This window comes from Pteronotus mesoamericanus, unplaced genomic scaffold, assembly GCF_021234165.1.
Source record: "Pteronotus mesoamericanus isolate MK-2021 breed Mesoamerican mustached bat unplaced genomic scaffold, CSHL_Meso_final contig_502, whole genome shotgun sequence".
NCBI lineage: Eukaryota > Metazoa > Chordata > Mammalia > Chiroptera > Mormoopidae > Pteronotus > Pteronotus mesoamericanus.
Genome location: NW_026555187.1, coordinates 1,430,166 through 1,456,894, shown reverse-complemented (window position 1 = coordinate 1,456,894; position 26,729 = coordinate 1,430,166). Strand labels below are relative to the sequence as shown.

At 52.4% G+C, this 26,729-nt stretch overlaps 2 protein-coding genes across 2 annotated transcripts; one reads left to right on the top strand and one right to left on the bottom strand.

Annotated features, from left to right (window-relative positions):
• TMEM221 (transmembrane protein 221) lies at positions 1 to 4,624 on the top strand. The gene is made up of 3 exons (XM_054578699.1): positions 1 to 320; positions 1,304 to 1,389; positions 4,155 to 4,624. Exons 1-3 carry the CDS (start codon positions 1 to 3, stop codon positions 4,622 to 4,624), a joined length of 876 nt encoding a protein of 291 aa, XP_054434674.1.
• A 2,990-nt stretch (positions 4,625 to 7,614) lies between these two features.
• On the bottom strand, positions 7,615 to 12,781 carry MVB12A (multivesicular body subunit 12A). Its single transcript, XM_054578866.1, has 9 exons — positions 12,634 to 12,781; positions 12,445 to 12,543; positions 12,213 to 12,309; positions 11,108 to 11,234; positions 10,634 to 10,753; positions 10,449 to 10,555; positions 10,139 to 10,200; positions 9,749 to 9,805; positions 7,615 to 9,570 (listed from the first exon to the last, which is right to left on the bottom strand). Exons 1-9 carry the CDS (start codon positions 12,715 to 12,717, stop codon positions 9,508 to 9,510), a joined length of 816 nt encoding a protein of 271 aa, XP_054434841.1. The 5' UTR covers positions 12,718 to 12,781; the 3' UTR covers positions 7,615 to 9,507.
• Positions 12,782 to 26,729: the final 13,948 nt, after the last annotated feature.

The window sequence follows — 26,729 nt, the reverse complement described above, 5'->3', positions numbered from 1 at the left end:
ATGGCCCGCTCGTACGGCGGCCGGGTGCTGGTCGCGATGATCCTGCTGGCCGTCGCGGCGGCTGTTTTGGCGGCGCTGGGAGCGCAACTGCTGTTCCAGCTGCAGGCGGGCCGCGCAGAGCTGCGGGGGCTGCGCGCTGACGGGCTGGGTCCGGAGCTGGGCGAGGGCCCGGGGCTGCCGGAGGACGCGGCCGGGGCGCTGCTGCCGCTGGCCGCCGCGCTCGCCGCGCTCACCCTGGTGCTGGGCCTCTCCTGCCTGCTGCTCGCCGCGCTCTGCGGTCACCTGGGCGCCGAGCTGGCCAGGGGGCCCGGCCCCGGCAGGTAGGACTGGCCCTTCCGCCCGGCCCAGGGCTGGGCGAGCCCAGGAGAGCCACTGCCCCTCTCTGGGACTCAGGTGGGGCGGGGGGAGCTTCCCTCCCTTACCCCATCCCTTCATCGTCTTTCCCTGCCTCGCTCCTTTTTTCCTTCCCTGCCTCCCTTCCTCCACTCTTTATTAGTTGAAAATTTACAGCGGGTGCAACTGCTGCTGCGAGCCGCGCCCCCAACCACCCATTTTACATATATGGCAACTGAGGCTCAGAGAGGCCCGGGGTCAGCTAGCTAAGTGGTGAAAGCGCTTGTCATTTAGGGAACACTTAGCTCTAAGTGCAGGGAGACCAGGGAGGAGGCACTTCCATTGTACCGGTGGGAGATGACTTTCAGAGAGTGCCCACTGCAGAAGCCCGCCGCCCGGCGCCAGTCTCCAAACTAGGTCCGCGGTGTCAGCTTTTGAGAATCTGTTTCTATCTAATCACTGGTAGCAAGTGAACTTCAGTTTCTTCATCTGCCAAATAAACTTATGGTCTGTAAAGTAACGGAAGTTAGGTATCTAGAAAGTGTCCGTAAATAATAGCTGCTTTGTGAGCGTTCAGTGTTTGAATGACCTGATGTATATGGATGGGTTATTGGGGAAGGGAATGGATGATGGATGGATGGGCGGTGGGTGAGGGATGGATGAATGGACAGATGGATGGTGAATGGGAGAGGGACGGTGGACGGATGGATGGGTTAGAGCTAGGGTTGCAGTGATGGATGGACGAATGGATGGATGGATTCATAGGCATGGTTAAATGGACGGATAGCCAGGCAGTTGAATAATCGATGGGGATGGATAGATGGTAAACGGTGGTGAACGTTTACCTGGAAGGATGCATAGATCTTCATGTAGATCTCGTTTCCCCAAAGCTGGGCCATTCCCTCCCTCCCAGTCCTCCCCAACCAGCTCCACCTCCTGAGCCCTTTCGTCCTGCCGTCTTCCCTCCCAGGTCTGATAGCTTTTTCTACGACTGCCGCCTCCTCAGACACATAGCCCTTGGCCTCTTCTGCTGTGGGGTCTCTGTCTACTTAGCAGGTACGTACTGGGGTATAGGACAGGGGATGTAGGACTTTGGGTTGGGGTGGCCAGGGGTAATGGTCCCATAACTGGGGTCTACTTTGGAGCCACCCTGCCTGTGTTTGACTCTTGGCTCTGACACTCTCTTGCTCTGGGGCCTTGGGAAAATTCCTTCGGTGTCTCAGTTTTCTCATCAGTACAATTGGATGATAACAATTCATTGCTTCATAGACTTGCTAAGGGGATTTTGAGTTAATCCACTTAAAGCCTGAAAACATCTGGCTCCATCAGGGGAGGGGGGATTCAGCAATGGTACTTGTCTTCAGAACTCTTCTGATTCATCAGTTTTCTACATTTGAACAAAATTTTCTGTGTCCTTGATGATTTCAGGAAATAGCATGTCAGAGGTTGGCCTTAGCAAAAAATTGTTTTAGCTACAAATAATCAGAACTTCCAGCTCAAGACTGACTTAAGGGGGAAAAAGCACACCTTATAAACCTGAAATGCAATTTTAAATCCCCAACCATGAAGCCAAGTAAGAAATAGTTAGCTGGATGCCAGAGGACACATCGCCCTCTCTTCTCTTCCCTGACTTGTAATGCCTTTTCTTAGATCTATGTGCTCTCGTACCTGCTGATAAAATCATCAAGTTTCTTTAAAGAAACTCCTGACACCTATATTTGGTTGTAATTTTGAAAAATGTGTTGATGGTCTGCAGACCCCTGGCAGCCTGATAAACAACCTGTTTAACTGGGGGGGGGAAATACTCAGTTGAATGAAACACAGGGATTTACTATCAGTGTTTTTTTCTTGGTCCCACAAGAGAGAAATAGAAGTTTAGAAGATATATTTAAAATATGTATTTATAAGATGTGAACTTAGGGCTCATTGTGGAAATTTGTATATAAAGTGCAGGGAACTCTGCATAACTTTTGATTTAATAAAATGCTCCAGATGTGGGTTTAAAAAAAAAAGAGAGAGAGAGAGAGAGAATGGGGTGACTCATGTATCTGAGAAGATCAGGGTTTGTTGGCCTCGGGTGTGACTGAATCCAGGCGCTCAAATGAGGCCATCGGAAACGCCTCTTGCTTCACCTCTTCACCCGCCGTCCCCTGAGAAAGATGCCTGTCTCCTGGAGTGCTTTTGGCAAAATGCCTACAGCCTCCAGTCTTTTCATGAGCCAACAAAAATGTCGGAGACTTAGAGAGTACAGTATCCTACTTCTAATATTCGAGAAAACTCACAAAAGGGGGAAAAAAAGGTAACTATGTCAGTTTCATTCAGCATTAAATTAAGAAATCATTCAGCTCCCATTTAGATTCTTTTCTGAGGTTAGGTGAGCTCACTTGGCAAGAATTCCCCAGCATGTCCAGCCAATCCTCCATTTGTTGCTAACCAGAGACAAAAAAGGATAATTATAAAGATCTTTTTCAAAAATGTTTAGAGGGGTGCACTTTTTTTCTCTCTTGATCACGACTAGGCTTTTCCCCCTTTCCTTCCCAAGGCATGTTCTCTCTGCCTTTTTATTTTTATTTTTTATTTTTTTAAAGGGGGGCAGGTAGGGAGGGACAAAGAGTGGGAGAGAAATATCAATCAGTTGCCTCTCACTTGCACCCCAACTGGGGACCTGGCTCTCAACTCAGGCAAGTGCCCTGACCTGGAGGCGCCGTCAACCTCTTGGTCACAGGCCAGTGCTCAATCCGCTGAGCCATGCCAGCCAGGGCTCTGCCTTTCTTTTTGCTAAGCTCCAAGTTCCCTTCTTTTGCCTCTGACTCATTTCCTGAGCCCACGCAGCCCAGCTGGCTCACCTTTTCTACCTCTGTAACTTTCTAAATTAATTTTCTCTTATAATTTGAAAAAAGTTTAGAGCAAAAAAGTCCTCAGCCTTGCTTTAAAATGTCATACATGATGCAATGTGGCATCTTCAGAAGCAAAAGTGAAGAGCCAGAGAAGGCATAAAAATACCCAGCAAAGTGCCAAAAAGTCCTCTATCAGCCCTGGGCTTCTCTCTTACAAGTTCCCCAGGAAATGCAGTAAGAAATTCCTAGGTCCTCCTATCCCAAGCAAGAGTCTTAGGGTTGACTCTAATTGGCTGAGCTTGGGTCATGTGAAAGCCCTACACCAATCACTACAACTAGAGAAGCGTTCTGATTGGCCAAACCTAGTACCATACACAGCACTGATGCCACAGGGGTGGGTCAGAGCTCCTAGACCAGCCCCCAGGGTTGGGGGGTAGAGATTGGACTGGCAGTTCTCAGTGGGGGCTGATTCTACATCCCAGGGGATATTTGGCAATGTTGGGAGATGTTTTTGGTTGCCACAGCAGGGTAGGAGGAGGGTACTATTAGTATCTAGTGGGTAGACACTGGTAAATGTCCTACAATGCATGCGATAGTCCCCACAGTAAAGAATGGTGCCAGCTGGATACTGGACAGGGAGACAGAGACCAATACAGGTCCTCAAGGTCAGGTCACCACCCATCTTGTTCAGATCAGCAAACAGAGGCCAGAGAGGAGCTCTGATTCACTCAAGGCCAATCACAGGGATTCAGGAAATCTGAGATCTGGGTTGTTTTAGTTGTGCTAAAGTACATATAACAAAGTTAACTCATCATCAATTTGACATCATGACGGTATGAGTTGTGAGTGGGTCCGATGAGTTAATCCATGTGCCTGCCCTGTTGGTCAGTTCTGAATGACTGCCCCCCTCTTTGGAAAGCTCCCCCAGGGCTTAGAGAGCAAATGTTTGTTGACTGAATAAATGAGAAGTGTTTTCTCCCCCAGCACTGTCTCTCTACGCCCTGCTGCTCTTCGAGATCGAGGCAGGAGCAGCAGCCGCCTCCATCCTCGGCTTGGGTGCCCTGGCCCTGGTGGCTGTGCTGACCCACACTCTGCTCCGGGCTGCCCGGGCCACTCGCCGTGGCCTCCATGAGCTGTCCCCACCGCACTTTGAAGACGACCCTGTCCGCTCTGCTGACGTCTCCAAGGCCAGCCCCGGGGCTCCACCCCAGCAGGGTACCCACCACCAAACCCCTTACTCATTCTGCCCAGAACCTGGGGACCCCCTCAGACCCTCAGTCACTGCCTCGGCACCTGCAGCTGTGGGTGGGGGCCGGGAGAGCAGCCTGCCTGTATCCCGCATGCACAGGACACTGTTGGCTGGTGGAGGACACTGGGAAGGGGTCACCCATGAGATGCGCAGCATGCTGGGCCACAAGCCAGGGGGTTCAGGGAAAGACTCCACACTGGTATGAGCTCAGGGATCAGGGATAGAGAGCTGGTTTCAGGCAGCAGAAAGAGCTCTCTATAGAGATATGTCCAGGATCAGTCACAGTAGCAATACAATTTTTTTTATTTTTCAATTCACAGCATCCCTGGCTTTGGTCCTCAAGGTTGCCTCATGGCACAGTATAGCTGCCAGGCTCCAGCCTTCATGTCCTTACTCGGAGAGAAAGGCAGAGGCCAAAGCTGGCTCAGCATCTTTTGGAAGTCTTCCTGGGAGGCCCTGGGTCCCTTCTGCTTATACCTCGCTGACCAGAACACTCATATGGCCACATCTTGCTGCAGGGGAGACTGGGAAATGTAGCTGTACAGACAGTTGAGGTTCTGGAATAGGAAAGGAGGGTGGGGCTTAGGCAGTGGCTCTCTAAATGTCCTCATCCATTTTACAGATGAGGAAACCGAGGCCCAGAGAGGGCAGTGACTCACCAGGGGTCCCCCGGCCAGTACTGAGCATCAGAGCCAGGATTCGAACCTGGGTCCTGTAACCCCCATGCTGCTGACAGTGCAAGTCTCTGCGACTTCTTCCGGTCTGTGAGCCTTTGAAATCTTTGTGTGCAGAGCTCAGAGCAGTCCAGGTCCACAGCATCCTAAAGGACTGCACCCAGACTCCTGGCTGTGGGTCTGTGGCTGAGGGCTTCACCGCTCTGTGTCTCAGTTTCCTCGTCTATAAAATGGGGACAGAATCAATCCCTCCACCTGGGACTCCCATAAGACTGTGCAAGCCATTCCGGGGGGCCTGGGCACAGTAGGTCTTCAATGTGTGTCAGCCTGTGATGCTGTCTGTCAGGGCACCTGGTAGCTGGAAAAGAAGGGTTGATGGCCAGTTTCTGGGTTTCCTGGAACTGACAGGGCTTGGGTGGATGACTCGGAGCCCTATGAGTCTCCAGAGGCCCTGGCCCCGCTCCCGTCCCGCGGGACCCGGAAGTAAACTCTGACCCTCACTATCTCCACATCACTTGGGCCACACCTGAATGTCCTTCGTGGCCAAGCCCAGGCTTGGGGTAAGGGGTGGGGGTGACAAGGGTGGAGGTGGGTAGGAGTGGGAGACAGAGGGTTTGCTCCTTATAGACCCGCCTGGGAACCATCTCCCACAAATCTTCATGTATATCAATTTCACTGGGGGTAGGGATGACCTGACCCCCCACACCCCTACCCCAAATGTACAGATATCCCCAAAAGTCTTCCACCCTGTCCATTCCTGAGCCACATGGGGACTCTAGGGCCCAAGTAGCAGAGGAGCCTCAAAGGCAGCAAAGGAAGCCCCCGGGACCCTTCCCGATGGGCAGAGAAGTGACAGCACCCAGCAGGGAGGGCCAGTCCCCAAGCCTGACCCCAGGTGGAGACCCAGCTGATTACAGACCTGGGTGCCCCACCAACCTTGGCCATCTCTCCCTGGGTCCCCAGGGAGCTGCAGACTTCCTCCTCACCAGTGGGGTGGGGTCACATGAGCATCCCATGTGGCATCTGACACATGGGTGCCCAGTGAGCTTGGGCTCTTGGTGAGCATGATGCCTATCAACAAAGAGGATAAAATAAGGATAAGTGTTATGTCTTCATTGCATGCCTGGTATTGAAGGCACGGGCCAGGTGCTTTCCTGTCCTCAGTTAATCTTCAGGACAACCCCACTCAGGGCTGGGGAAACTGAGGCCTGAGAAGTGAGGCCACATAACAGCAATGGCTGGAACCCCACCACGCAGAGACCCAGGACAGAGCAGGTGCCTGAGGAATACTGGAGACTCCAGTTTCTGAGAACTCCCTGGGACGGGGCAGGCCTTGGGGATGCAGCTGGAGGAGGGGCGAAAGAGGGAAGGATGGACCCGGCTGGCCGGTCGCCAGTGCGGGAGGCCTCCAGCACGGGTCAGGGGGACTAGGAGCTGGACCCCTCGACCTCATCCCCAGGGCCAGGACTAGGGTGGGAGTACAAAATTTAAGGAGGCCTAAAAGAATTGAAAACAGGTGTTCAAACAAATCCTCGTATGTGCATGTTCACAGCAGCACTAGCCAGTCACCGGAAGTGCCCCACGAACTGAATGGATGAACCAAATGTGGTCCATCCACACAGTATCACTCGGCCTTGAAAAGGAGTGAAGCCCTCACACAGGCTACAGCGTGGATGAACCTCGGAAACACCGCCCTGAGTAAAAGAAGCCGGACACAAAAGGTCACGTGTTCATGATTCTATATGAAATATCCAGAGCAGGCAAACCCACAAAGACAGAAAACAGACTGGTGGCTGTCAGGGGCTAGGGGAGGGGCTGGGCGAGTGACTGCTAATGGGTTTTCCTTTTAGGGTGATGACATGTTCTAGATGTATAGAGGTTAAGTCACTGCTTAGGGTCACCAGTTAGTGAGCAGGGGAGCTGCGACCCTGTCTCTCCAGAAACGTCCCCCTCGATACCCAGGTTCCTGCAATGCCTGGCTCTCAGCACCTGGGAGTGAGGAAAAGGCAAGAAAAGCGAGGCTTTGCTCTCTCTGTATCCAAGACGATGCTGGCGCAGCCTGGGGCCGTTTGGACTGATATGGCCCTGGACCCTCCAGGGGGCTGGGAAGGCCCAGGTCCAGCAGGCCTCAGACGGTTGGGATTTTTTGCAGGGTCCCATGACGGCTGGTCCAGTTAGACCGGAGGCCAGCACAGGTTATCCAAGGGCCCCGATCACACATGGTTGCCCTGGAAAGTGATCCAGGGCTGGTTTCAGGGTGGCAGAGAAGGCGACCAGGGCAAACAAACAGCCTTTGCTTTCCAACCAGATCGAATTCCCAGGCCGGCGCCAGAGCAGCCTGGGCGAGACCTGGCTGGGGCTGGCAGAGCCCAGAGTGGGAGATGTGGGAGATACCTTAGCCCTGGAGGCCTACTTTTCTCAAGGCAGCTGAGCGTGTGGGGGAGGGGTACATTTTGCATGGTCTTCCCCCCCACCTCCTCCGGGAGAGCTGTCTCCCCCATTAAACCCCCCAGAGCAGGGCTTTGCCTCTCCTTCCTCAAACCAGAGCTGGGGCTTGTCTCCCCCTTCAGACCCTAAAACAAGGCTAGTCTCCCCCCATCAGACCCCCAGAGTAGAATTTTGCCTCTCAGACCACAGAGCAGGGAACCCTCTTCCTTCAGAACCTTGTGCAGGGCAGTCCCCCGACATGAGACCCCTGGGGCAGTGTTGCTAGACACAGGGGCCACGTTGGGTGGTTCCTTCAGGTCCCATGGGACCTGTTCCGGCCAATGAGCTGTGAGCAGAACTTGAGGAAGGTACTTCCTGGCCAGGGTATTTAACTAACAATGCAAGACTCCCTGAGCCTATCTGTCCCCACCGTCAGGGCGGATAGGGGCCGCCCCTCCAGGTGGATTTCTGCACAACTACACCCGGCAGAGTCCGCTGCATCACCGCCGCGGGGATGTGGTGTGGATGAGAAAAAAGCCTTCGCCTTTCTGAGCCACAGAGGTCTGGGGACATTCCTGACAGCGGCAGAGCCCGGGCCACCCTGCTGCCACAGCGATGTGGGGGAGAGCAGAAAGGGGAAGCACACAGGTGACAGAACGTGAGCCTGGGGCAGTTAATTTCTCACAGTCAACCCTCATTATTGGCAGATTCCAGATTTGCAAATCCACATACTCCTGGTGCTTTTGTGGTCACTGGAAGACAGGCACGGAGCAGGGAGAACTTCGAGTCCCAGGAGGCGCATGTCCACAGCGGAGGTGCACACAGGCTGTAAACGAGTCTTTTTGCAGTCTATTTTCCACATTTTTATGCTTTTCCTTGGCATTGTTTATAAAAGGTCCTGAGCTTAGTGCTGGAGGGTGTCCCTAAGCTCCAGGAGGCTGCAACGTGCCTTTCAGAGACAACACGTGTTAGATAAGCTTTGCTCAGGTGTGAGTTAACCTGCTGTTGGGGGTGAGGTCAATGCTAACAAATCAGCAGTACATATAATAAACACGGTATCTTAACACACACACAAAACAAGGCCATGTATCAAACACTTGACAAAAATGCGACCGGAGACTCATAGAAACCCAGCCGTTCCGCCAAAGAGTCCAGTACTCCCTGATTCAACTCTTTGCCACAGCTTCATGAAACGGAACTACTGCAAAGAGTGAAGGTCGACCGCATGCGCATGCACCCGTAGCACAGTGGAGGGAAAGGGATGCACACAGCAGCTTCCTGGTTGAGAGCAGGCTCTGGGTTCTAATCCCAGCTGGGACCTTAGCAGTTCCCTGCCTCAGTTTCCCTATCTGTAAAATGATGACAAAACACAGGCTTCCCACTGGGCTGTGCGGGCAGGTTAAATGAGAAACCCTGTCTCAGGTGTCGGACACATGGTCCCCGGGATAAATAGTAGCTGTTACTACTGTTTTGCACAAGGCCAGAGGAGCAGGACAGGGTCTTCTTTGCGGTATAGAATCCTGGGCCAGGCCCTCGCCGAGCCTCAGTTTCCCGTTCTGCAGGATACAAGCAGTGACAGCGCAACCTCCCTCCAGGATTTCACGTGTTTTTGGGCGCACGGCTGCCCGGCTTGCACAAGGTGAAGGCCACGAGCCACACCCAGGGCCAGGATCAGGACTCCAGATGACAGACAGCACAGTGTTTATTGCTAAGAGGACAGCCATGTGGCCTCCGGGCACCAGAGAGTTTTGACACAAATGACTTGAAGGCACTGGTTTCCATCTCACCCCCACCCCTGCCCTGCAGGGACTGGGGCAGGAGGCCTGTCACCAAGCAGCCAGGTCCACCTCCTCCATGGTGGCAGCCTCCCAGGTGGCTGAGGGTCCAGAATGCCCTGCGCCGCCAAGGTCCCCAAAACGGGCTAGGGCGGGGCAGCTGCCAGTCCCGCGGTGCGGGGAGCAGATGCTTCCCTGGAGTGGCAAAGGGGCTACGACACGCTGGGGGGCAGGCGGGCAGCTGCTGTCTTCTCCACCACGAAGCCGTAGTTGTACTGGGGGGTGGGAGAGCACAGGGTGAGCGCGGGGCTGTGAGGGGTGCCACAATAGACGGGGAGGACGGATAGAGTCTTCAGCCCCAGAGAGGCGGGGTGTGGCCACGGGAGACTGAGGTGGCCTGGTGGGGGGCAGGGCACCAACACCCCCACCCTTCCTACCTGCCCCAGCACCTACCTCCTCTTCGATGTCTGCCAGCGACTTGATGGTAAGATCAGCAAAGGCAGAAAAGGCCTGGTGGGCAGGGGCAGGTCAGTCTTGGGCCCAGACCCCCACCTGAACCCCCTTTTCCTCTTCTTTAAGGAGGGCCCCCTCCATATCTGCCTGAACGTCCCCTCCCTCTTCCTGACACAGCCTCTGGCGACCAGCACCTGGCTGCCCTTCCTGACCCTCTCATTCCAGAGAGAGGCCCTCCGGCCCCCACCCCATGGTCCCCAGCCTCCCCCCGCCCAGGAACATGGGCCTCAGTGCTGGGGGCTGGGTGCATGGACGGTGGCCCCTGTGTTCCCGCACTAGGAGGGCGGTGGGCAGAGGCTGGCAACCCACGCTCCCCCAGGGCACACTCACCAGAGGGCCGCAGCTTTTGCCCTCGAATCGGGGGTGCAGCGTGAAGGGAACCCCATCCATGGCTGAGGAAAGCACAGGTGGGGTTGGGGGTGGTGGAAGTAAGTAGCTGATGAGCAGGGAGCTTGGGGCCTGGGTGCTGCCCACCCCACCCCAGCAGCCCACGCACCAGGCTCCATCCCCCCTGCCCAGCCTTTACAGATGGGGTGGAGCCAGGCGTGGTTCCAACCTTGGCCCCACCCCTTCTGGGCTGTATAAACCTTTGGCCAGTCACACCCTGTCCTTGTGCCTCAGTTTCCCACCCTGCACTCACCTGAGATGCCGTAGAGGTTGGAAGCCTCATAGATGGAGTCACTCCTCCGCAGGGTGGAGGCGCGCGAGCCCAGTCTCGACAACGTCCCCTCCGGGAAGCGTCCCTTGCTGGTAGCAAAGGGCCAGCCCAGGTCAGGCCTGACCCCTCCCCCAGTACTACCCCCATCCCCAAGCCCAAGGACTCACCTGGGCTGGCCTGGTGGGTCCAAGGAGAGGCCCTGCATGTCCCGGCTGAGACCTCGGGGCTTGGGCACTGGCCGAGGGGCCTTTGCCTTCTTGCACCAGATGGCAAAGCCACCCATGTCCCTAGATGGGGAGGGAAGAGGGGTGGGTGGGAGTTCTGACCCAAGGTGCAGCCAGGGCTGAGAACAGCCCGGAGAGGAAAGGAGGAACCCCTGCCATTTTGGGGAATTTTCCTTTCAGCATCTCAGCCCACATCTGAAGCCACTGCTGAGTTCCATCACTGCGCCGTGTACTTCAGACACAGCAACTTATTTATTCCTCAAGACAACCCTACAAGACTAGTACGGCTGTCCTCGTTTTGACATGTGGAAACTGAGGCACAGACAGGTGGGATAAGAGACAGAGGATGCCTGAGGGTCAGAAGCGTATACACGGGAGTTGGAGGGGAAGGAGGCCAAAGGCTGGGGGAAGCCCTACCCAACTCGAAGGTATCCAGGCACCGTCTTGGTCTTCCCGCTCAGCCGAATGTCAAACACGGCCGTGTCTGCGGCCCCCAGGGGCACCAACTTCACACACATGCGTTTCTTCTTGGACACAGAGGCCTCTGGGGTGGGGGGGGAGGGGAGTGAGAAGAGGGAAAAGCAGGGAAGGGACCCAAAGATGGCTCCAAGGTGACGGTTGCCAGGGCGCTATTTAAGGCAGTCACCTGGATGGTGTTAGGACAGTAGTTATATCATGAATGATATAGCCATAGGAGGGAACTCCATGCAGCCTTTAGGAGCCACTGAGGCAGTCTCATCCATATGCACCACAGTGAGGATGGGTAGCTGCAGAATCAGACAGAACTGAGTGCCCATGAGCCACATCCCACCCAGCCTCTGTTTTTGTAGAGCTCATGAGGCCTACAAATGGTTTTTTACAGTTTTACAGTTTTACAGTTTTTAAGAGTTGGTGGAGGAGGGAGAGAATATACAAGAGACACCACCTGGCCTGCAAAGCCTAAAATACTTATTATCTGGCCCTTTACAGAAAAAGTTTGCTAACTCCAGTATCAATACACACACCCTGAGAATCAAATATAAATGACAAGACACGGTGGGAGGCAGGGAGAACCAGCTGGTTAGAAAGCAGCGCAATCAGGCCCGGAAGGGCAGCTTCAAGGCTACAGGGGCCAAAAAGGAGGGGTGGGGAGGGCGAAGTATTAGCTAACCCGAAGAGCAGGGAAAGGCTCAGGAAACGCAATGTGCGAAAGCCTGGAAATAAAAAACAAGAACTGCGCGTGGTTCATCTTGGCTATAGTGTAAGGAGAAGAGATGTAGCACTAACAGTAATAAAACAGGTCGCTGTTGTTACTCTAGGACAGAGACGGTGCCGATTGCACCTTTCTACGCAGGGCAAGGCCCGTCACCCCGCCCTGAAACAGGGCTCCGAGTCCTCAGCCAACCCTGTCAGCACCCAGTGCATCGAGGGCGTGGCCGAGGCTCAGAAATCTCGTGCCCGTCACCTCTCCAGCCCTCTCCCTAGTCCTCCCCGCAGGGACACGGACGCGCGCCCCACCCCCAGCCTCCGACGCGGGCCTCACTGGAGTCCAGGGGGTCGCAGACCGGGGAGAAGCCCGGCGGGAGGGGGCTCTTGTCCACCAGGACTTGGATATCGGTCACCACGTTCTCCTGCGGATTCTGGGGATTGGGTGGGGAGAACACAGCAAGAGTCACCCAGGAGCGGGGACGGCGCTCCTGGCCTGGCGTAGGACCCCGCGAATGGACAGAGGGAGTGGGCAGATCCCGGGGTTCCCGGAGGTGGGCGCCCCTTACCTCCAGGCTGCCCAAGGTGCTGAGACACAGGAAGTAGCCAGATTTCTGCGCGAAGCTCTTGCCGAAGCTGGCGGGAGCCCCCTCCACAGTGCAGGATATCTACGGCGGGACGTGGGTCACAGCCAGGCTCCTGCTTTTCCCGCAGCCGCCAATGACCCTGTTCAACCCCTGACCCCCGATGCCGCTCACCGCACTGAATCCCCGCGGCGGGGGCGCCGAGGCCGAGGACCAGGCCAGGCCAGCCAGCGGCGCCCCGTCGGGCCCGGGTTCCATCTTCCAAGCCAAGCGCTGAAGACGGTGGAATTTCTCGGCCTTCGGAGCCGCCGCTCGACGGCCGAGTTCGGGTCGGAGGCCGAACTACAACTCCCAGACAACCTTCGAGGGCGGGGCTCACGAAGCGCCGCGTGCGCGTGCCCGGAAAGCCTCTGGCCAATCGTATGGGCACGCGGAGCCACGGCCCCGCTGCGTCCTCCAGGCGCACCCTCAGCAGAGACGTTTGCGGAAAACTGTCTCCCTTCCTTCTCACGCCAAGCAACTTCCGCTGGAAATGTTCCGGCTCAGCGCCCGCGGACGCGCTAGCTGCAAGCCAGAACTACGCTCCCCAGAAGCCCTTGCGTTACAGCCTCTGTAAAGACGGGCTCTGGGGGTCCAGGGAAATTGAAGGGAGAAGTATGGAAAACCCACAGTTCTAGTTCTGGGAAGTCATACCAAAGGAAACATTCATGGATTACGCAGCAATTAGTTTAGTTAACGAGAAATACGGACCACCATAGGCCATGAAAACTTGAGGACTTACTCACAGATACAATTAGTTGTTTAAATGAGATATAAACGTATTTAATATGGAAACAAGCCTTTACACCTCCCCGGGGGAATATGGAAAATTAGGGAACATAATATAATTTATTCTATGTTTTCCCGTTTTTTTACAGTGTCATGGGTTGGTACACTGCCTGTTGTTTTTTGGGGGGTTTGTTGTTGTTGTTGTTCGTTTGTTTTGTTTTGTATGACCTATGAGCTAAGAATGGTTTTTATATTTGTAAATGATTGGGGTGGGAAATCAAAAGAAGAATAGCCCTGGCGGGATTAGCTCGGTTGGTTAGAGCATCGTCCTGAAATGCCAAGATTGTGGATTCCATCCCCTATCAGGACACATACAAAAAACAACTAATGAATGCAATTAAGTGGAACAACAAATCAATCTCTCTCTCTCCACCCCCCTTTCCCTCTGTCTATGAAATCAATTAAGAGAAGAAGAAGAGGAGGAGGAGGAGGATAAAGGGGGAGGGGGAAGGGAGACTATTTAGTGACATGTGAAAGTGATATGAAATTCAAAAGTAAATGCCCATAAACATCCTGGAAAAGAACAAACCATAGATTTCCCTTGAAGTAACCTGTTAGTTAGTCCCACCGCTTAGGAAAAGCGTTGGTTCCAAGCCTCAGGAGTTCCTCCGGCGAAATCTGAAACTGGCCCCTGTGCACGGAAGTCAAGCAGAGACGGATGGAAGAGGTAGACCATTCCAGATTGCCAGGTGTTAGCTTAATAAGCAAGTGAACTTGGATGCTGTAAGATGAGTAGATCTCCACACTGCCTGCCAGAATCTTAAAAGTTTATATAGAGACCTTATCCAGATTCAGTCATGTACACCATCCAGATGGTCTCAACAACACATCACTTTTAAGTTTGTGCATTTATAACAGAGCAGACTGAGGCCCATCCACATGGTGCCTTGGGTCTCACTTATGTGCTGAGATTCAGCACTTCCCTTGCTCCTGACTAGGGTATAAGCCAAAAACCACAAAAGTTCCCCATCTCCGTATCTGAATTTAAGCTGGCTGCGCAAACACTCTCATAGCAGCTCTCTCCTTTGGGACCTGGGGTACGTTGTCATCAGCCTCCATGTAATAGTCCGGGAAAGCATGTGCCCTGGTACACCAGCTGATGGTAAAGTTCAGGATAGATGGAAGTCCCGAGAGTCCATATAGAGTCCGGGTTTGCCAGGCAGCAGATCGGCACCTTTCAAGGGAGAGTCTCTGGGATCAGCTAGAGCAGGTGCAATCAGAGCAGCAACATGTCTCCATCCTCACTACACCAGGCCACGTGGCCGGATCCTGATTACAAACTATGTAGGTGCTTGCTCACTTCTCCCTCTCACATGGCTGCTACATCATTCCTCCTTCATGGCTTTCTCCTCCCTTCCAAGCTGCATCGCCGAAAATCCCTCGTGGCTGACCACCCTTAGTTTAAATCCTGACCTGGAGCCCCCTGCATGACCTCACCTCTGACTCCTCCTACAATGAGCTACATTTGCCAGTTTTATGTACAGTTTACATTCATTGGGCTGCCATCCCCGGTCAGGGCAAGCATCACTCAACATCCAGGGGCCTCCATCTCCCCTGACTAGTAGGCAGTCTAAAATCACACCCACCTTGCCCCATGGCAGTAGCACAGCTATTTAACTGGCCTTTGTTATGAAAAGTATCCTAAACCTATTCTCCACCTCCCCCCCCCCCAACCGTGGGCTCTGCGGGCTTTCTCCTATATTCCAGCAGGGTGGGGGCAGGTGGAGCACCCAACTCCAGGTACCTGTTACACTTTGGCTCCTGGTTTGAAAAAAGTGGGCGGAGTGTACATCCCAAGGACAGGAGAGGGCAGTGAGCCTCTGATTACCATGGTTCACTTCAAAGGTCAAAATGCGATCACATCCTCTTGATGACCTCCTCCAACATTCCACCCCTTGTGACCATCTCTTAGGATCTTATACGTTCGCCGTCTTCTGCAGTGTGCCCTGAGTGATCAGCAAGGGCTCATTCAGGGGCCATGTTGCTGCACTGGAGGGAGATAACACAGCAACAATATAGGTACCTGCAAGAGAAAACATAGATTAAGATAATGATTCCCCATACAAGTAGCAATTTCTTCCACAAAGAGCCTCATGATCTGAACCACTGATCCATTAAGTCTCCTAGGCTGGGGATCAGATCTTTCAGGGCTTTTGTTCACTTGTGTCCTCATGCAATTTAATAAAAATTATACATTAGCCGACTCATCAGATAGGAACACACAATACTCTGCTCACATAATGGCACAGGTGCCTCCTTTTAAGGCAGTAATAATGTTCAAGTCCATCCTGTTTTGGAGGGCCGCTTTTCTTGTTACAAGATAGGACAGTAAGAAGCTAGGAAAGTTCCTGGGCAAGCCGAGTGGGGAAACTAAGACAAGAAAATCAAACCAAGTCAAACAATTGAGGAATTTACAGCCAATTAATGAACCTTATCTTCCCTAATCGGAGAATACTAACTTCCCTGGCCATAAAACACAGGCACCAGGGGAAGAGAGGAAGAGGAATTCTAATGCACAGAGAGATAACACTGGAACAAAGGAGCTGGCTGGGGAAGGAGCTGCGGACTTCCTTTCAGCTCCCCCTCCCGAGGAACACAGCACGTGTGCGCTCCCCCTAGGAATTTCCCTCTCCAAATTCCTACGTTTCCCGTTTCCCGTACACAAACTAGCTTCTGAAACCCCAAGGGAAGATGGATGTTGGGGTTTTTACCTGCCACTTTCTCAAGTTGCTGGCCTTTGATATCAATAAAAGTGCATTTATAATCCAGTCCCTGTCTCTGCTTTTTGGCTGAGCGGTGACAGGCAGCACGAGCCCCGGACTCGGTTGCCCTCCAGTTTCAGTTAGAGACATTTCAATGTTCAGTAAGGACAAGCGTTGTCGTCGAAAGCTTGCTGGGTGAATGAAGTCAGGACTTCTGTGTGTGCTATGATGTCCTCCAGGCGAATGGAGGGAACACAGACGGCAGCCAAATGACCATACTGTCACTAGAACGGGATGTGCAGGTTCTTCACTCATGCAGGAGAAGTGTCAAGACATGAGTGCAAGTGAGAGTAAATTTATTAAAGCTCAGATCAGTGAGGCAAGAGGAAGGCCTTGGGGACAGGATGGGGGTGAGCCGGGAACTAGCTGCCCACTGCTCCCTGGTGGGAAGTCTCGTCTCATCAGAAGCTTTAGAGCTTAGGATAAAAAAATCAAAAGTGTGCTCCCAAGGAAAGGGGTGCGGGCATACACAAGGGAGGGCACAAACTAGCATTTTCTGCGCTGCGAGTTTTATCTCTTCTCTATAGGCAGGAATTTTAGGGGGGCTCCCATGAGAAGATCTCAACAGAACATTCATTAGCTTTCCAGGTGTGTCCTTGAAGTGCTGAGGCATCAAAATGAGCTTGGTCAGTTTCACCTCTATCTTGGATTAATCTGTTTGTTCGTTTGTTTGTTTGTTTTAAATCTGTCCCCCTGACTAGGGGGACTTAAGCCATTGCTCTTGGGTTGGAGAGGAGAGATTTAAACCATCTGTTCCTAGATGCCTTTGGTTAGGGAGTATAGGGTCTTGTGATTTATTAGCTGGCTGCTCATTACACAGCCGTTTGTTCAGCTTTTTGTCTGAATTTCCTCATCACACTTGCCAGGGAATTTTCTTAGTTTCTTACCAATCTGTCTCAGCCCCAGTGGGAAACAAAACGTGCCCACTGGTCTTGAGGAAAGAGAGACTGGTAACTTTTGCTACCATGGGGCAGACTCCCTTGCGCCCAGGAAAACCGTTTGTTCTCAACCCCCTCTTGACTGGTAAGGAAGTTGTTCCTTTGCGAGAGGCTCCACCTGCTGGAGTTCTGGGTGCACTGCGAAGAGCTGTTGCTCTGTGCAGTATATCTGGTTACTGTACCCGTCCAGAGTGGGCACCAAAATGCTAGGGGCGCGCTCTCCTGTTGTCTCAGCCACAGCACCTGACCCGTGTCTTCCAGAGTCACAGACGCATCTAACTCAAATAACAGTCCTGCTTGGGAGATGCCCAGACTTTCCATCGGTTTCACTGGTATTTTTTCTTCTCAAAGGTAGCTTGCTGTTCTCTCTCCCCAAGTCCCACATACGTCCTTTCTTTTTCCTTTTTCTATTTTATAATATTCATTATCTTTTAATCCTCACTAGAGGTTATGTTTATCAATTTTTGAGAGAAAGGAAGGGAAGAGGGAGAGAAACATCTATCAGTGGTTTCGCATATGCATCCTGACCGGGGATTGAGCCCACAACATCTTCGTGTATGAGACCAAGCTCAATTCCAACCAAATGAGCCACCCAGCCAGGGCTCACATTCGTCCTTTCTTTACCAGGCATTATAAGGGACAGCGGCACTGTGCCAGGTGGAAAATAAAAGTCCTCTAAAACTCCAAAATTCCTACAAAAACTTGAACCTATTTCCTCGTCGTGGGGGTTAGGTAAGTCTGCGCCTTGTCAGTCACAGCTTCTGGGACCATGAGCATCTTACCCAACCAAGCAGCTCGCAGCAACTCTATGACGGTGCCTGGGCCTTGAATTTTCCATGGGGTCACCGCCCAACCTCTCACTTGCAGATATTCCAGCAAAGTGGGCAGAGGGCCCTGCACCAAAGGCAAATCTTCACATGTCCACATTATCCCATCAATGTAATGGGCCCATTTTACTGACAGAGGAGAAAGCAGGGATACGTCTCAGGCTATGATCCCAGGACGTCGTGGGGTTGTGCAGGTAGCCCTGGGGACGCGCTTGAACGGTCTGTTATTGTCTCTCCCACAGGAAGGCAAAATTATGTTGTGACTTGGCAGCCAGGGATAGGCGGAAAAAAGCATTTGCTAAGTCTGATGCAGCCTGGTACCCTCCTAGGACCATGGGCAAGTGTGTAAGATGGGGACAATGTTGGGCGCAGCCTCATGGATGGGGGGCCAATTCTCGGTTGTCCGTAGTCATCTGTCATGAACCAACTGGCTTTTTTACAAACCATACCAGGCTATTAAAAGCAGTATGGTCAGGGCTTACACAACCCACCAAACAACTCTAAGATAGTTTCTCCTATTTCCTTCTGCCCACTGCCCTAGACTGTGTTGTTGGATAGTTGCCACCCTTCACATTTCCCCTCGGCACTGATTTGGTCATCGCTCTACCCTGGAGGCAGGGTTCACCAGTAGAGCCGTTGGATAGGCTCGCAGAGTTTGACCTTGCAGCATGTCATTGCCTGACATGTTCTGTGCTATGGGGGAGATAAAAGCCTCATATTCTTTTTATTGTGTTCCAATAGAAGCATAAGCGTGTTTAGAAAGTTACAGAGGTAGACGAAGTGAGCCAGCTATGCTGCGAGGGCTCAGGAAACAAGTTACAGAGGCAGAAGCAGGGCCCTTGACATTCAGGAGAAAGAATGCAAGAATATAAGTGCCTGGGGGGAAAAAGGGGGAGCCTCCGTGGCTCTTCCGAGCCCAGGCTGCCCTGGGGGAAGGAGAGGGTGGGGAAGGGCGCCCGTACTCGTGCCGGAGCAGGAGCTGCAAAAGCTCTGACTCCTGGTGCGGCTGCTGTGGAAAACAGTGTGGAGGTGGCTCAAAAGTTAGAAATAGAGCTGCCATATGGTCCGGCAATCCCACGTCTGGGTATTTATCCGAAGAAAACAAAACCACTAATTTGAAGAGATAGCTACACCCCTATGTTTATTGAAGTATTACTTATAATAGTCAAGATATAGAAGCAACCTATGTGTTTGTCAATAGATGAATGGATAGAGAAAATATGGCACATTTATGCAATGAAATATTACTCAGTCATAAAAAAAGAAATGAAATCTATCCTGGCTGGTGGGGCTCAGTGGATTGAGTGCCGGCCTATGAACCAAAGGGTCGCCAGTTCAATTCCCAGTCAGGGCACATGCCTGGGTTGCAGGCCGTGTTCCCCAGTAGGGGGGCGTGCAAGAGGCAACCACACATTAATGTTTCTCTCCCTTTCTTTCTCCCTCTCTTCCTCTCTCTCTAGAAATAAATAAATAAAACCTTTAAAAAAAAAAGTTTGCCATTTATGACAACATGGATGGACCTGGAGGACATTATACGAAGTGAAGTAAGTCAGACAGAGAAAGACAAATACCATATGATTTCACTTATATGCGGAATACATAAAACAGAACAGGCCCATAGAGAACAACCTGATGGTTGCCAAAGGGGGCGGTGGGAGATGGAGGAAACCTCACTCTCAGGGTGGAGAAGACCCCGTTTGCAGCATCAGAAGGACCTTCCTGACCATAACCACTTGCCTTGTGTAATCACCAGAGGAGCTGAAGGGGCCAGAAAACTTCTGAGGGTCACCATGTGTTAGGGTCCCCTTGGCCCCAGTATCCGCCAGAGCTGTCCTCTTTGTTTATTTCTGGGGGACCAGTGAAAAGTGAGCTCTCTTTGATACAGGCTGAGCCTCTTCCGGTAAGTTTGGAATTCCCATCCGTTGCCCCTCAAACCCTGCACCCATTCAGCAGCCAGAACCACAATGTGCCCTTTTATCTCGGGCAAAGAGACTCTCATCCCTAAAGGACATGTGACCCTACCTTCATCATAATTGCAAAAACCACAGCCTTGGGTAGAGATAAGAAGCGTGGGGTTGAGCTGCACAAGCACAGGAGTTCGGGCCTCTACATCCTTAGGCGCCATCTTTCCCACCTCAACTTCTTTAAAACTGTTCTCCACTTTTGTTCAGGGGCAGATTTTTTCTTCCCCAACAAATGCTCGCTGTCTCCTTCACATGCATGAGCTGTAATAGACCTCCAGCCTGAGCACTATTTGTCGTGGTGAACTCTCTGGACTTCCGTCTCAGGAGTTGCCAAGAACCCCAGACGCCCGTAATATGTTCACTCTGAACGCCCCTCGCCTGGAAGCAACCTTGGCTGGCACCCTGCACGCAGGAGGGGCCCACCCTGAACACTGAATAGGGCGGGAGCGGGCGGGGGATTGGGGGTGGTAGGAGGGCAGGGCAGGTCTGTTTAGGCTTTAAGGCTTCCCACAGGCTGACCAACACAGCATGGAGTTGTCAATCTACCTTTTCAAGTGGGGTCCCAGCGCCGTATAGAGCAAGAGCAAAGAGGACCTTTTGGACACCTTTTGACAATCCAATATGGAGTCACTCACTGTCAGCCACGCCAGTTGTCTAGTGACAATATCCCCAGGACTTAAGCAGTGGGGTATAATGGGAATGCCCTTGGGAGGGGCATGTAATGCCCAACCCACAAGTCTGGACGCTTGGATAGGGACTCCATCTGGACACCGATATGAGCGGGAGAGCACCTGTTGTGGGCTGTAAGAACTCGGAGCTCAGGCCATTCAACGCTGGAGCTTTGCTGTACCACGGGTCCCGCTCGGAGCCCGAAGTTCCATGCCACTGGACGTGCGCTGCCAGGGCAGCTGCAGGGCTGGGACAGCTCCCCGCCTGTGCGCCCGCAGACCCCGCCTATGATCTGGACTTCACCCCAGACACTCGCTCTGCTCGCTCTATCATGTAAACTCTCCCTTTCTTATTTATTTTATTATTATTTTTTAATCCCCACCTGAAGACATGTTATCATTGCTTTTAGAGAGAGAGGAAGAGGGAGAGAAACATCGATGTGAGAGAGAAACGTTGATTGTTTGCCTCTTATATATGCCGGACCAGGGATCAAACCCACAACCTTTCGGTTATGGGACGACGCTCCAACCTACTGAGCCACGCCAGCCAGGGCAGTTCCCCCTCTCTATGTATAACCTGAGTGTAACTCTATTGGCTTTTTGAGATGTCTGCCCTCATAAACCTGGCATTGTGGAAATGTTACAGGAGGAACTCCCAGATGCTTCGGTTCTTCTCGCGGACACAGTAGAAAAATTACAGATCAGCGAGTCTATTAGCGTGCAAGCAGGGTTTATTGGTGATCCATTCTCATGGAAGAGAACGGCCTAGCTAAGGTGGGCTGGGGGGTGGGCGGTGTGTGTGAAAGGCGTAGGCAAAGCAGGGTAAAGGCAGAAGTGAGGGTGGCCTAAGGCCAGGGTGGCCAGCACACGCATGGCCAGAGGCCAGGTGGCCCGAGGGCCAAGAGTGAGTCCTTTGTTCTGAGGACTTACATTGTTGGCAGGATGGGGTGAAGGAGATACATGTTGACTGACGGGTAAAGGTGGCGCCAGCATTGGGGGCGGGGGGTGACTGCCCAAACTTAGATACATGTGGGGGTCTGTTAGCCGGAATCCTTATCTTGCTCCAGATCCCATTTGTACATCTTGTTGTAAAACAGATACGTGACAGGAGGCAGTTAATTAAAGTTGGGGCAGTCACCCAAAGTAATTTATGGGCTCTTTCTGTAAGCACTAGGGGCTCCCTCGTAACACAGACAGTGACCAGAGGTAGGCAGTTAACCAGAGTTGTTTCATGGGCTTCTTCCCTTGGGCACTGTGGGCCCTCTTCTGCCTTTCAGGCCTTGAGGTGGAAGCACAGTTTCAAGGTTTGTTCTCCCAGAGAGTGGAAATGCTGCATAGAATTTCGAGGGCTTCGCTCCCCCCATGTGAGCCTGGTGTTTCCTGTGATGCTGGCACACCTGGCAACGTTATCGGACCAGGCTCAGGGCTGCTGAGTGAGTGGGTGAGACATGTCTCCCTCCTCCTCCCTGCCTTGGTTTGCTATCTATCCTCCCTAGCAGAAAAACACAAACGTGTGTGACTCCTTTTGGGAATGTTTCCTTGCTCACGACAGGCAACAACGAGTTCTAACCACAGTTGCTTTCACCGAACACTTTCCAGCCGACTGAGCTGGGCTTTGGCTTCCGAAGCTCCCTCTCCATCTCAGGGTTTGCCTGTGTCTGTTCCCAGCATTTGTCAGTTTCCCCCAGATCAACAATGGATTGCTCGGCATCATAAATGTTTTGTCCCGTGCGTGGGCTCACAGTGGATATCTGTATCCCTTACCAGGTACTGGGGGCAGTCTGAAATGTCTTGGTTTTTGTCCCTGCCGTGAAGGTGACCCAATCAGGAGCCTCAAAAACAGGGCGTAGAGGGCCCGTATCATTCACAGCTACCTAATAATTTATTGTTCCCCCCTAGGGATTTCTAAGGTCCACTGTTACTGATTTAAGTTTCGTGTGCCCAACGCTTCAAATAAGGCTGCAGTGCAGGAGGCCCAAACCGGGGAGCTGCTCAGGTGTTTGTGATATTCTGAAAAAAACCTCCTGGTGGACTAGCAGCTGTGGACATGTCATTTGTTACTCCCATGAGGGGGAGTGTGCCGATGGCGGTGGGTCGGTGGGAGAGAAAACGGCACCCTCCTGTGCCCAAGACATGTTTTAAGGGGTCCCAGACAAAGGAGGCACGTGTCCTATGCGTGACTCTAAACTATATTACCTCAGTGTAAGGGAAAGGTCCAGAAGCAGTCACAAGACAGGAAGCCACTCCTAAAAGAGGATGAGGAGGAAGTTACAATCCATTTTCAGAACAATACACATTCCTTCTGGCCAGCAGCCCTCTGACCAGCCCTCAGCATGGAGGGAGGAGGGCCATGTACTGACCCCACAGAGGCCAAAACTCAAAACATCGGCGTTGGGAGTAAGGAAAGGTTTGTTGATTGAAAAGATGGGGGACCTCAAAGCTCCTGCAAATCCATCTTAAGAGAGCCCAGAGTTCAGGCTTTCTTTATGTTAAGAGAAGGGAGAAGAGGCAGGTGGCGTGTGGTGCCTAGGCTCCAGCAGGGATGGAGGAGGAGCACGGAACTCTCTGAACCTCTCTGTCCCCCAGCTCTCCATTGACCCCTCCTGATCCGATTTGGTCTCTTTTTTAAAGTCATTTTTAAATTGTTATTCTATTACAGTTGTCCCAATTTTCCCCCATTGTCCTCCTCCACCCACCCCTCACCCCCTCCCGCAGTCAATTCCCCCGCTCCCGCTGCCATTGTCCATGTCTGTGGGTTACTCATACCTGTTCTTTACTTAGTTTGTTTTTGTTTTTGTTTTTTAGGCTCAGTTGTTGGTAGTTGTGAGTTTGTTGTCATTTTACTGATTCGGTCTTGAGGCTCCTGCAAGTCTTTATCAAAAGCTCAAGCCTCAAACAGAATTCCACTAATAGTTAGCCTGCCTATAGCAGGAGCTATTTACCTGAGGCCATGGGAGAACTGCGGGCTAGAAATAAAATAGAGTCAGACAAAGCATTTCATTCTGTTACACCCGTGTGCCCAGGGTGGTCCCCGATCGGGCTAGCCTCCCTGCAGATTTCAATAATCCCACCAGAATGGAGTTGTTACCGGCCCTGAGCCTGCCTGCCGAGGGGCTGTGGCGTGCCTGGGAAGGAAGGCGTGGAGGAAGCAGAAGGGACTGGCTCAGGCCTTTGTCTTGAGGCTTTAGTCCTCTCTTGCAGGCGGGAATCTTAGGGAAAGTTTTGGGTAGGACATTCTTCAGTTCTCCAGGAGCGCCGTTGTAGAGTCATGGTCTCCGCTGATGGGTCAGGGACAGGGCAGGGGGTCTCCAGTCACTGGAATTGGTTCTGGCGTTGCCCCCTATATTTTTGCTGCTTTCCAGGGAGGGAGGTTGACCCTGGGCGATGCTTGTTTTTTTTTTAATAGATTTCACTTATTTATTGTTATAGAGAGGGGAAGGAGGGAGAAAGAGAGAGAGAAACATCGATCAGTTGCCTCTCACAAGTGCCCCCGACCAGGGAACCGCCTGCAACCCAGGCCTGTGCTCCGACCAGGAATCAAACTGGCAACCTTTTGCTTTGCAGAATGATACCCAGCCAACCGGGCTATGCTGGTCAGGGCCAGGACGAGGTCCTTGGTTTCCCAGTTTTGTCCCCTGCCAGGCACTCGGGCCTTCTGCCCCGGTGACCATCTGCACCTGGCTGTAAATTGCTTTGGCTCTCTGTCTCAGTTTCCCTACTCCACCTGCCAAGGAATTTTCCGAGCTTCTCACTATCCTATCCCTCACCGAGAACATTAACCCCCCTGAGCACCTTGCAGGCGCTGCCAGAGGAAGGGGGTGTGGTGGCAGGGCTCATTTTCTCTGCCTTCTGCAGGTCAGAGAAAAGCCATCTCCCCACGTGTCCCGTAGCTGCACTGACCGTCCCTGTATACTTTCCCTGGCTTTTGGCCAGAAGCTGGTTGCTGTATCAGTAAGCTAGGTGGGAGCATATTCTCTTGTCCCGACCATTTCCTGAATGGGGGGTCAGGGTCATTGTTACTGTTGAGGGGAGCAGAGTTCACCTCCCCAAAATATGCCTTTGGAGATACTGACTATTCTAAGCTGGTTATTTTCAAGACCAGAAGTCTCAGGAAGCAGCTTTGTCCCTCCCCCTAACACCTAAAAGGAACTGAGAAGAGGATCTATTCTCAATAGGGTGAGCTGTCATAGGTAACTATAGTTTAACACGAAGGAGGCCCCGGCGACAGAGAGGAACCTAGCTAGACCCTCTTGATCAAAATCCTTGGTTAAAGATGGCCCAGCAAACATTTGTTTACCAACCATTGGCTTTTCCCTGTCCATATGAATTGCCTTCCTCTCATTTGAAGTCCCAAATCACACCCGCTTCTCCTCAGCTCCAGGTGGCAGCTAAGCCTCAAATGCTCAATCTGTCCTAAGGTCTCATATTCTTTTTTTTTTTTTAATGATTTTATTTATTTTTTAAATTTATTTTATTTTTAGAGAGGGGGAAAGGGAGGAAGAGAAGGAGAGAAACATCGATCAGTTGCCTCTCACACACTCCCAACTGGGGACCCAGCCTGCAACCTAAGCATGTTCCCTGACTGGGAATCGAACCAGTGACCTCTCAGTTCGCAGGCCAGCACCCATCTCCCTGAGCCACGCCAGCCAGAGCTATTTATTTTAAAAAGAGGGGAAGGGAGGGAGAGAGAGAGTGAGAGAAACATCCATGTGCCAGAGAAACATCAATCGGTTGTGTCTCACATGCCCCCAGCAGGGACCTGGCCCACAACCCTCACATGTGCCCTTGCAGGGAATTGAACCCGTGACCTTTTGGTTTGCAGTACAATGCCCATCCCACTGAGCTACACCAGTCAGGGCTGGGGTCTCATATTCTTATGGCACAATATAAATAGGTAATAAAGTTGTCATATGTAATGCATACATCATATGTAACAAAGTTGGTTGTTTTCTCCTGTTAATCTGTCTCACATTAATTTGATTATTAGCCTAGGCAGAAGAATGTAGAAAGATGGAAAGAAATGTGTTTTTCCGCCCCCACACTGTACTTTTGCTCTTCCTGGTATTAAGGAGTCCAGCGGCATGGGCTCACCATCTGTTTCCTCATCAACGGGCACAACAGCCTCCTCCTCACTCTCACCGCTTCCCCAGACAGTCCGCCCCTTAGCCCCTCACCAGACTTTGTCGCAAGTGCTTGGACCTTAACCTAAGCAAAACCCAGAAGAAGGGAGGCATAACTGTTTCAGAGGGGAAAACCTCAAAACTTCTGTTGGCAGGGCCGGGACTAGAGTGAGGTGAGTGAGGCACCCACCGTGGCTGCAAAATTTAGGGGGGCATGAAAATGTTTTGTTATTATCATCCCCATTTTACAGCTATGGAAACTGAGGCTGAGGGGGCTGAGGGCTTACCCAGAGTCCCACATGGAGGAAGGGCTGTTCACACACTGCCTTGGCTTCCCACCCACAACTGTGGTCCCAAGTGGGCCCTAAAGTTGGACGGCCAGCAGAGCAGGGCTCAAATAAGTCAGCTTCACCCAGGGTTGCGTCTTTGCGCCTGGGGTCCTGCCTTGGAGGGAGGCCCCGGGTCATGGGAAACACGAGCTCCCCTGGGCTTCAGCAGGATTATCCCCCATCCCTTGTCATTCAGCTGTTGACTGGCTTTAAGTGGTCTAGGTAGAGAAATGTCCCTCCTCAGACACCTTCCATGGCTCCCTATGGTCCATTCTGAGGCCTTGGCAGAACCCCCTGAACCCCCGCTGGGTCACTATGGAGACCCCTGAACACAAAACCCAGCCTCTTGGGTCACACACAGTCCTGCCTGCCCCAGGCCACCACTCATCCCTCGGCCTCATTTCCCCAGCCAGGGACTGGGCACGACAGCCTCAGCCTCTTCAGGTCCCAGGACACAGGGACACACGGCTGCGTGCCCTAGGCATTCAGCAGCTGCGGTTCTCGCCGCGGGAACACAGGAGAAGGGCAGGGGCTTGCGACACGCTGCACGGTCTCCCAGCGGCTCCCCTCCCACAGGAGCTCGTGCCCTGGCACGCAGCTCGAGACAGCCAAGGCCATGATTGGGCAGTAACAACACACCTCTTCACTGGGAAACCAAAACTGAAAGCTAAACTGTCCCCTTCTTGCAAATGCCCCATTGAAAAATCTCTAGGTCAGGGGATTGTTTTGGAACTTTTCATTGGTCAAAATGGCTCTTATGCTAATAAGGAGGCAGATCCAGCACCTTAGAAAATTCTAGCTTCCTTTCTGACATTCGCCCACAGTCCTTACCAC

Excerpts from the sequence above, each read along its gene's own strand:
- TMEM221 (XM_054578699.1), top strand. The coding sequence starts at position 1 with ATGGCCCGCTCGTACGGCGGCCGGGTGCTGGTCGCGATGATCCTGCTG. Across the intron at positions 321-1,303 it reads AGGGGGCCCGGCCCCGGCAG|GTCTGATAGCTTTTTCTACG; the intron begins GTAGGACTGGCC and ends CTTCCCTCCCAG. Across the intron at positions 1,390-4,154 it reads GGTCTCTGTCTACTTAGCAG|CACTGTCTCTCTACGCCCTG; the intron begins GTACGTACTGGG and ends TTTCTCCCCCAG.
- MVB12A (XM_054578866.1), bottom strand. The coding sequence starts at position 12,717 with ATGGAACCCGGGCCCGACGGGGCGCCGCTGGCTGGCCTGGCCTGGTCC. Across the intron at positions 12,544-12,633 it reads CGCCGCGGGGATTCAGTGCG|ATATCCTGCACTGTGGAGGG; the intron begins GTGAGCGGCATC and ends GTCCCGCCGTAG. Across the intron at positions 9,806-10,138 it reads GCAAAAGCTGCGGCCCTCTG|GCCTTTTCTGCCTTTGCTGA; the intron begins GTGAGTGTGCCC and ends CCTGCCCACCAG.